The sequence below is a fragment of the Carcharodon carcharias genome, chromosome 14, assembly GCF_017639515.1.
Source record: "Carcharodon carcharias isolate sCarCar2 chromosome 14, sCarCar2.pri, whole genome shotgun sequence".
Classification (NCBI taxonomy): Eukaryota; Metazoa; Chordata; class Chondrichthyes; order Lamniformes; family Lamnidae; genus Carcharodon; species Carcharodon carcharias.
This window is the reverse complement of record NC_054480.1, coordinates 12,177,635-12,188,555: the sequence shown is the minus strand read 5'-3', so window position 1 is coordinate 12,188,555 and position 10,921 is coordinate 12,177,635. Positions and strand designations below refer to the sequence as shown.

The 10,921-nt window shown below is 43.1% G+C and overlaps 1 protein-coding gene across 1 annotated transcript in view; it reads right to left on the bottom strand.

Annotated features, from left to right (window-relative positions):
• Nucleotides 1–2,004: 2,004 nt before the first annotated feature.
• matn4 (matrilin 4) overlaps nt 2,005–10,921 on the bottom strand; it is a 72,512-nt gene continuing 63,595 nt past the window's right edge. Inside the window, exons 11-13 of the mRNA XM_041204654.1 lie at nt 7,905–8,057; nt 6,728–6,832; nt 2,005–4,120 (exon numbers count right to left, since the gene is read on the bottom strand). Coding sequence (XP_041060588.1) covers nt 4,059–4,120; nt 6,728–6,832; nt 7,905–8,057 — 320 coding nt within the window. The 3' untranslated portion in view covers nt 2,005–4,058. The remainder of the gene's footprint in view (nt 4,121–6,727; nt 6,833–7,904; nt 8,058–10,921) is intronic.

Genomic DNA, 10,921 nt, shown 5'->3' with positions numbered 1-10,921 from the left:
GACCTTGAAATTGGCCAGGATTTATCACTGGAAGAAATCCATAATCTTTTTTTGTTTAGTGTGCTATTTTTGGCTATGTGCGATATAGTTTGCCATGTCGTCAATGCAGTCAAATAAGTTTTTGCTGTTTTCATGTTGTAGTAGGAAGTCCTGAAGCATCTAAGGTCTTCATGGGGTTAACGTGGGAAAAAGGTGGATGAATGGGTAGACATTTAACTTTCTCACAGGTTTCACCATACTCACACACTTCGCACATCTCTTCACAGAGAAATCCCAATATGAAATGATGGCTTGTCCAGCTGAGATCGAACCACTCTGCTTTGATTGGTCAGTGTGGTCACATGATCATTGACAGAAGCAGCCTGCTTGCTTGCGCCGCGGAAGCACCTCTTTTGCAAAGCATTTCGGCATTATTTTTCTTGCCAGGAAAGGTTTGGCTAAACGGGCTCAACTATTGCGGAGTTTTGGCTAGTCACAGGCATTTTTCTATGGCTTTTGCTATTCTGCTGGAATGGTTGATAACGTTGACACAAACAGAATTTTGTCTCATCTGAATTTGACTCATCACAACAGCGAGCATCACGGTTGAGCCCAATTCTGTCATCGTCCAAGGCTCATAAATGTAGGCATATGCATGCAGAGACACTCACTCACACATACACTGTCAGGCACACAAACACTCTCACACAGAGGCACACTCACATCCAGACACACTTATACAACATACACTCACAAAGACACAAGACACTTTCACACAGACAATAATTTATATTTACATAGCAACCTTAACGTAATGAATCATCCCAAAATGCTTCACAAGAACCTTATGAAACAAAGTATGAAGTGCAGCCACATAAGGTAATATTAGGTCAGATGACTAAAAGTTCAGTCAAAGAGGCAGGTTTTAAGGAGTGTCAACTGATGGCATGGCTACCAATGGTCAAACGATTAAAATTGGGTTGCCCAGTAGGCTAGAATTAGAGCAGCATAGATATCTTGGCGGGTTTGTGGGGCTGGAGGAGGTTACAGAGATAGGGAGTGGGTGAGGCCATGGAAGGATTTGAAAACAAGGATGAGAATTTTAAAATAAGGATGTTGCTCTACCGGGAACCAATATAGCGAGCACAGGGGTGATAGGGGAACTGGACTCGCTGCAAGTTAAGACAAAGGCAGCAGAGTTTTGGACGAACTCAAGTTTACAGAGGGTAGAACGTGGGAGACCAGCCAGAAGTGCATTGGAATAGTCAAGTCTAAATGTAACAAGGCATGAATGCGGGTTTCAGCAGATGAGCTGAGATAGGGACAAAGTTGGGTGATGCTACAGAGATGGAAATAGTTGGTCTTGGTGATGGCACGAATATGAAGTCGGAAGCTCATCTTCAAATCAAATGTGAAAGCAAGATTGTGAACAGACTGGCTTAATCTCAGACTTTGCCAGGGATGCAGTTGGATGCGGTTGGTAGCTAGGGAACAGAGTATGGAGTGGGGACCAAAAACAATGGCTTTAGTCTTCCCAATATTTAATTGGAGGAAATTTCAACTCATCCAGTACTGAATGTCAGAGAAGCAATCTGATAATGTAGCAACAGTGGAGTAATTGAGGGAGATGGTGGTGAGATAGGACCGGCTATCGTCAGCACAGGTGTGAAAACTGGCACCGTGCCTTCAGATGATGTCGTTGAGAGGCAGCATGTAGATGAGAAATAGGAAGGGACCAAGAATCGGTTCTTGAGGGCCACCAGGGGTAATGATGAAAAACACATTCACATATATACACACACACACATATAGACACACAGACAGACAGACAGACACACACATGCACAAACCCTGGCTGACTTTTTCTGCTTTGGTGCTTTGCACCATGAAGCCTCTGGGAACGTCTTTGAAACTGACGTGTCATGTGAGAAAAAAAACATAAACACCAACAAATGGATCATGAAAAATGCCTCCAGTGTGAACCTGAACAGGTAATCAATGAGAAGGTCAATGGGAAACATCTTGTTTAGTTTATTGTACATTTTTATTTAATGAACTAGATTGTCTTTATTATCAAAAAAGTTATAGTAAGTCCCATCATAGATTTGTGATTTTCTTTTATTTCTGTCACAGAATCCTGTAGTCCATCTTAGATTGCACATGGGCAATTTTAACATTTGCTGGGGATGTAAAATAGCCAAAATCCATTTTGCTGCCAGTTATACAGAAAACCACCTGGTTGTTCCATCCGAGGATGTCAATCGAAATCAGAATCTGGCATGGCGCATAATGGGTGGGAAATTCGATTTTTAGGCTGTTTTACACACTGCCCAATATTAAAAAAGCCCTGCTCTCCCACCCGGCTCCCATTTATCCAATATATCAACTGCATGCACTCAACATAAAATGGTGGCCAACTATGTGTCTGAAAACAGCAATAAAAGCCAAAAATGCACAGTAGGCCTGTCAGCTATCCTGAGAAAAAGGGAGTGGCCAGACATAGACCCTCATCTGTTTACAGTCTTGTTCCTCTTATTTAATGAAGGATGTACTTGCCTTAGAGGGAGTGCAAACAAAGGTTCACTAGCCTGATTCCTGACGAGGAGATTGTCTTATGAGGAGAGTAGACCAGGCCTATAATACCTACATTTTTGAAGAATGAAAGGTGATCTCATTGAAACACAGTTAATTAAATTAGAATTCTTAAGGGGCTTGACAGGGTGGATGCTGAGAAGATGTTTCCCCTGGCTGGGGAGTTTAGAACCAGGGGGTCACAGTTTCAGAATAAGGGGTCAGCCATTTGGGACTGAGGTGTGGAGGCATTTCTTCAAGCAGATGGTTGTGAATCTTTGGAATTCTGTGGATGCTCAGTTGTTGAACATATTCGAAACAGAGGTCAATAGGTTTTTTTGGATACTAAGGGAATCAAGGGATGTGGGGGTAATGCGTGAAGCAGAGGTAGAAGATCAGGCATGATTTTGGTGAATATCAGAGCAGGTTCAAGGGGCCGAATGGCCGACTCCTGTTCCTATTTCTTATACTTTTATCACATTGAGTTTTTACTACATTAAAAGCACTATTTAAATGCGTATTGTTGTTGTTGTATTAACCTTCAATAGGAGCTGGAGTGGTTCCCAACAGGGGCAGAGGTTGCATCATGTAGAAGGTAAGCTTTGTTGTAGATAATACTTGGGCTACGTGATCTCATTGACCGGTTTTCACTGTCTGAGGCAGAAAGGAATTTTCACAGCATTTCTCCCCCTTATTAGCCTGGGGTTTTCACTCTGTTTTACTTTCACTTTTCCCAGGGGATTACACAGCTGCGCGGGTCAGGTGGGGTGGGCAATGGAATGGGTGAATGTGTGGAAATTGTCTGGACATGATGCCTCAGCTATTGTGTTGCGGGGCAGGGTTAATGGGCCATCTGGTCTTTCTCTGACCCTCATTCTGATTTTTATTTATTCATTATTCATGAGATGTGGGCTTCACTGGCTGGGCCAGCATTTATTGCCCATCCCTAATTGCCCTTGAGAAGATGGTGGTGAGCTGCCTTCTTGAACTGCTGCAGTCCATGTGGACTACAATTGTAATCAATTGTTTCCTTTGAGAAGCTGATAGGGTCTGCTGTGCATTTTCACTTTTTATTTCACTTCAGCAGTATTTTTTTTAACCCTTTAGCTCCTTTAAAACAAACATGTGGCCACCACGCACTGACTTTTCTGTTACTCGCTATCAACGGTTCACTGTTACCAATACCGACTCGACACACTTTAATCGTTCCATTTGAATAATGTGCACTTTTACACGCCTATGTTTTTAAACAAAATATTGGGAGTGCTTACCACATACGCGAATGTAATATAAAAAGTGGAAAGATATACATCTTGTAAAATGATCTTGTGAAACTGGTCCTGTACTGTTCAAAGCAGTGGAAAAAAAACGCATCCTAAATGAATATTTTCTTTTTATGAAAAAACACCCAGGAAATGAGACAATAACACAAAAAAGCTAAAATAACTTTAGCGATGTAGGAACACCTCTGATGGTGCAATGATGGTGGTGATTTTTCTGCTTACGTTTTATTTCACTGATTTTGGCAACCTGTTCTCCAAATCTTCCAACTTCCCTGTCATCTGGGCCAGTGTTCGAGGTCAAGGAAGATTCAAGGTTGTCCTCAGGAGGAAATAACCATGGACAAAACTGGAATTACATAGAATTTATCACACAGAACCAGGCCATTTGGCCCATCTGCTTCATGCCGCTGTTTAGCACAAGCCTCCTCCTTCCTACACCCAACCCTATCAACATTTCCTTCTGATCTTTTCACCCTCATGTGCTTATCTAGCTTCCTCTTAAAAGCATATAGCTACTCGCCTCAGCCACTCTGTGTGATAGTGTGCTCCACTCACTCACTACTCTCCAGACAAAGAAAGTTTTCCTGAATTCCCTGTTGGATTTTTTAATGACTATCTCATATTTACGACCCCTCATTTTGGTCTCTCCCTGCAAGTGGAAACGCCTTCTCTACATCTACCCAATCAAACCCATTCATAATCTTGAAGACCTCTATCAGGTCATCTCTCAGTCTTCTGTTTTCCGATATTGAAGCATGTAACATTCTGAGGAGGTTTGACAGGGTGGTTTCTGAGAGGATGTTTCCTCTTTGTGGGGGTAATCTAGTCCTAGGGGGCCTCTGTTTAAAAATAAGGGATCTCCCATTTAAGGCGGATATGAGGAGGATTTTCTACCTTCAGAGGGTCGTTTTCTTTGGATTTCTCTTCCCCAGTGAGCAGTGGAGGCTGGGTCATTGAATATATTCAAAGCTGAGTTTGAGATTTTTGATTGACAAGGGAGTCAATGGTTATGGGGGACAGGCAGGAAAGTGGTATTAAAGCTCTAATCAAATTAGCCATGATCTTATTGAATGGGGGAGCAGGCTCGAGGAGCTGAATGGCTTATTCCTATTTCTTACGTTTCTTATTAAAAGAGCCCCAGCCATTCAGTCCTTCTTGAAAGTTGTACCCTCTCAGTTCCGGTAATAATCCTTATTAATCATTTTTCACTCCTTCTCTAGTGCCTCTATATGCTTTTAGATATAAAATCTCACACTGGGTTGTTGGCATTGTGGTAGGTTAACATTTCAGGAGGGAAGCTTGTATTAGACAAGAGATCTTTACCTGAAACATTGAGCCCCTTAGTTCTTTTTTTTACTGGATGCTGACCAATTTGCTATTTATTTTTGTTTCAACTTCAGAGCACTTACCCAATGCTGCTTATTTTCTTAAAATCTCAATTATACCTGGATGTGAACCCAAGTTTTTTGCATATTCATTCATGGGATCTGGACATCATTGGAAAGCCAGCATTTGTCACCCATCCCTAATTGCCCTTGAGGAGGTGTGGTTGAGCCGCCTTCTTACTGATTGGCTGGTTTGCTAGGCAGAGAGGTCAGTTAAGAGTCAACCATATAGGCCAGGTGAGGTAAGGGTGACAGATTTCCTTCCCTAAAAGACATTAGTGAACCAGATGGGTTTTTTCAACAATCTGAAAGATTCATTCTTACCATTGTTGTTGTCTCTGCTATCTAGGCTTATTTGATTAATTGAATCTAAATTCCCCAGCTGCCATGACAGGATTTGAACTCATGCTTTCTGTATCACAAGTCCAGGATTCTGGATTATTAGCCCAGTAACATAATCACTGTGCTATCTCTCCCTGTATTAAATTGTAGGCAGCCTACAATTCCAGCTTCTGATCATCATCTTCTAATAGGTTATAAACCTTCTCCCACCTTTAACCTCCAAACTGCAACCTTTTTAGGCTTTTACATGGTATTGATATTGTCATTGTACCTTGGAACTTTAGTTTAGGTTTGTCATAAGTTTTATTGTCCAATGTAATCCTTTTCTTCGCTGTATCTTCATTGCACTGAAATCAAGATTCCTCACTCCGTCTCATGCCCTAATTCTTTCATAAACAGGGACTCGTAGCCTCTACTAACATCTACTGTTAGATGTGATTCCGCAATTGGGCAGCACTTGAGTGTGCTAATAGTTACACTAACAATCAATTTAAGAAAGTCACGCTTGTAAAGTGGCTCATTTATGCTTGCTGGAAGCAACATACATTTATACATAGGAACCCGTTCTCTGCAAACAAAAGGAACATGTTCAAGCCTTGCACCTTTTTTGAATTACCCAAGAGCTTGGGGAGCCTATAGTTCCCCATTACTTTCTCCATGGCAACACCTAGGCCAATCAGAGTTGACTTGCCAACTATTCAGCACTCATCTCCTGTAGTATAAATTGTTGTGATCATTTGAAATTTGGCATTCTTGAGTTTGTCCTGATGAGTGCAAGATGAAAAGCTTTAACGACATGTCTCTCTTTTCAGCAGGATTCAACTGCTAACTATGGAATTAATTACTCCTTTCAGTCCTACAGGCATTTAAAACTTCTATGTGCCAACACCTAAGTAACCCTTCTTGAACTAGTTCATTCCTTCTCGTACACTTTCAATCTTGGTTACATCCTGCCCCATGGGATTTTCACGATGGAATCTCAATTATAAAACATAAAATAGCCCACGTTCTACCTGAGTGCAAGTGGTCTGTATCTCAACTAAATGCCCCATATCTTAACTTTACTGCTTTGCTGGTTGCCCAGATATCTCACAACCCAGGTAGGGCTGCAACAGCGGGAAACACACAACAGCACCTTCTGCAGTCACTCCATGGGGAAAAGGATATGTTTTTGCGAGAATCCTTCTAACAGCGACAGTGTGTCCTGTTGGAATGCTACAAGAGATTCACATGCGCATGGATCTTTAATCGTCTCCTGTCCAGTCGCTTCCTCTGAAAGAAAGAAACAGTTGCATTCATATAGCACCTTTCACAGCCTCAGATTGCCCCAAAGCACAGTACAACTTCAAAAAGAACTTCTTTGGCAGTAATGTTGGAAAGTGGTTGTGAATTTGCGCACAGCAAGCTCCCACGAACAGCAATGTGCTTATGGTGGGAAAAGCTAGCTGTTTTTGTGATGCTGAGTGAGGGATTAATACTGCACAATGCTGGGGATTGCTCCACTGCTCTGTTTCAAATGGGATCTTTTATGTTCACCAGAGACGGCAACCAGGGCCTCGATTAACATTCCATTCAAAATGTGTTAAGAAGAATGAGTGAACACAGGGAGAATCATAAATCTGTTTTTCCTTTATTTAGAGTGAATTAATAAAACTTTATCAGTTTTTGGGCATGAATCTGTGGATGATTAAGTTGGACAGCTCCAACTTAGAGGCGAGCTCAACTTGGATCTATACTTCAACAGGATAACTTTGCAGGGCTATGGGGCAAAAGTGGAGAGTTGACACAGATGCAATGGGCTGAATGGCCTTCGCCCATGCTGTTTGATTCAGTGATCTAATCCTTCCCCGTCATTGAATGGAGCTCCCCATCCAGGAATGTCCCCAGAGTGGCTGGAGCTCTGCAACCGTAGCTTTGCCAGAAGTATTACGCAAATCCCATCTCCCGCCACACTTGAGATGAAGTTATGATGGAGGAGCAGAACCAGCTCGAGGAAAACCCCTGGTCGTGGTCTCTGCGTTCGGAGAGGGGGAGAGTCGAGGGTCGTGGAGGAGAAAGCAAAGAGGTGGCAAGGTAAGGAGACAGATGGAGGACAGGGCTGAATGCTTAGCAATGGCTCAGTTAAGGTTCAGTAATTGGCAAAATAAAAAAAAAAGCAACAGAATATTCAAGTATTTTCTTTCTGAACGTTTTAACCTTGAACTGGAATTCTGACCTAAACAAAGCTGGAAAGTAAGTGAGATCAGGAATTGATTAACTAACTCATTGAGCCATGCTGTCACAAAGATCTAAAACTTCAAGTGGTTTTCTACTGATTCAAACCAATCCAGCAGAAGAAACTCACCCTCACATATGTTTAGTTTTAGATTTTCAGCAATTTGATCGATGGCACTGAAGTCTGATGCGTAGAAGAAGTGTTGATCCACTGGGTCTGAGGCAATTTCTCGCAGTTCATCCTCCACTGCCTTCCCAACACCAACAGCGTACATAGTGATACCTGCAAGGATACGCATCAACAGGGAATTGGTCGCTCACTAAACGCAGACAAAGAGGTTGAGGCAACAAAAATCCACTAACTGATTAATGAGAGCAAGAGCAGAATAATTGAAACGTTAACTGTGTTCCTCTCCGCAGATGCTGCCAGACCGGCTGAGTTTTTCCAGGTATTTTTGTTTTTGTTCGTGTTTTGGATTTCCAGCATCCGCAGTTTTTTTGCTTTTATCTTAGAATTTTGTGCTCGTTGGGCAGGCGTCTGACCCGAATGAGCGTAAAATAATGCGCGATGACGTCGGGCGAGCATCCTGATGTCATCGCACACTTGCGTGATATTTTGGTTGGTGGTTGTGCGTGGGAGTCGGCAGCACGCCCGCTGACAATAAACAAACCTATTGAGACCATTAAAGCAATAACTAAATGAAATTTTTTGCTGCCCATCCAACCTTGCTGTTGGCGGGCAGGCGAAAAGGCCAAGCAGCCTTTGGATTTTCTGAGAAACCTCATCCACGGGCGGGATGAGGTTTCGTTCGATGATTTAAAGAAAAATAAAAATTTTTCAAACTCAGTTCTAACACGTCCCTGCTCACATACAGAGTCACATGAGGAGACATGTTATTAACATATTTAAATTCTTTATTTTTGATTTTCAAAATTCTTCACCTCTCTGAGGCAGCTCTGTGCCTCAGGGGGCTTTTACTGTTTGCACCCGCATGCATGCGTGAACTTCAGTGCTCGGGCTCCTCCCACCCCCTACCCCGGCGGCGCTGAGCACTGCAGCGTGCATTTCACGCTGGCTGGCCGTTAATTGTCCAGCCAACATGAAATTGCGGTTACAGCCCCATCGTGGGTGTCGGTCTGCTTCCCAACTGCTCCTGGGCCTGCCCAGCCATTGGAAAATCCTGGCCCAAGTGTGTGTGTGTGTGTGTGTGTCTATGTGTGTGCATGTGCGTCTCTTTGTGCATATGTTACTGAACCCCTGGCTGTGTGTGCAAGTGTAGGTATGTGTATTTCTTTTTGGATGCATGTTTGTGTGTCAGTCAGTGTGTGGGCACTTTTGTGTGCATGTGTTTGCGCAGATCTATGTGCCTGTGTGTGTGTGTGTGTGTGTGTGTGTGTGTGTGTGTGTGTTTTGTATTTGTGTGTTAATGTATGTGTGCATGTACATGTGTGTACGCATACATGTGTGGCTGTGTATGTGTGCACATGTGTATTGCGTGTATGTGTCTGTGTGTGTGCATCTCTGCTTAAGTTATAAAAATAAACACAGCAATAGCTGTGGATTACATCAGTGTGCTTATCCAAATGTCTTTCTCCATTATTGTGTCCCAGAACACAAGAACATAAGACTTTGGAGCAGGAAGGACTCTAGCTGGTTTCCCCATGATTGATTTTCTACCTCAACTCCACATTTCTGCACTCTTCCCAGATCCCTTAATTCCCTTAGTGTCCAAAAATCTAGTTCAGGTCATTAAGATCTGGAATGGGCTGCCTGAAAAGATGTTGGAAGCAGATTCACCAGTAACTTTCAAAAGGGAATTGGATCTCTAGTTGAAAGGGAATTTTTATACAGCAATGTGGAAAGGGCAAGGGGAAGGGACCAATTGAATAGCTCTTTCAGAGGGCTAGCACAGGCATAATCAGCTGAATGGCCTTTTTCTGTGCTGTGTCATTCTATGATTCTGTAACCAGGCCTAGTTCAGAAGAACAAGCTTTACTGTCTTGAAAACCAAAACACTGTGGATGCTGGAAATCTGGAATAAAAACAGAGAGTGCTGGAAATGTTCAGCAGGTCAGGCTGCATCTGTGGAGAGAGAGACAGACCTGAAACATGAACTCTGTTTCTCTCAGCCTGACCCGCTGAGGGTTTACTGTATTGTGTGTTACATTCCTTTAGTCACACCAGCCATCTGCCTGACCTATGTTAACAGGCTCAGTAATTCAAGGGTTAAAAATTCCATCTCCGCACTCTTAGCCCATACCAGAAGCACGATATCCCAAACTGTTAAGTTGTAAATTCTTTGCCCATCACTGACCAGTTGTGCTGGGACTGGACTGGTTCTTCCCAAAAGGGCATGGGATTCCACTGGAATGCCACGGAGAAATGTCACACTGACGATGGAACTATTCCGATTGGCACACCCGAAATTTCTCCTGCTTTCCTATATAGCCACTCTACCCCTGGACAGCATGAAATTGCATGATTAAGAGTATGCAGTGGAAAGTCCACTTTTTAACTCTTTTTAAAAAATTCATTCAGGGGATCTGGGTGTCGCTGGCTGGACCAGCATTTGTTGCCTTTCCCTAATTGCCCTTGAGAAGGTGGTGGTGAGCTGCCTTCTTGAACTCCTGCAGTCCATGTGGTGTTGGTACACCCACAGTGCTGTTAGGGAGGGAGTTCCAAGATTTTGACCCAGCGACAGTGAAGGAATGGAGATATATTTCCAAATCAGGATGGTGAGTGGCTTGGAAGGGAACTTTCAGGAGTGGTGTTCCCATGTGTCTGCTGCCCTTGTCCTTCTAGATGGTAGTGGTCATGGGTTTGGAAGGTGCTGTCTAAGGAGTCATGGTGAATTTCCGCAATGCATCTCGTAGATGGTACACACATTGCTGCTACCGTGCATCGGTGGTGAACGTTGTGGATGGGGTGCCAATTAAGGATAGTTTGCTTTATTCTGAGGTCCTTTTAACCACAATGGTACTGCCAAACTTATTTCACAGGGAAGGACTGCCAAAATGTGAAGACATTGGAATCTTCATGTTCCTAGGTTGACATTCCGGCAGAATTTTACGCTCGGTGTGTGGACGTGTGCCCGACACGCCTGAGCATAAAATGATGCGTGATGACGTCGGGTATGTGTCCCAACA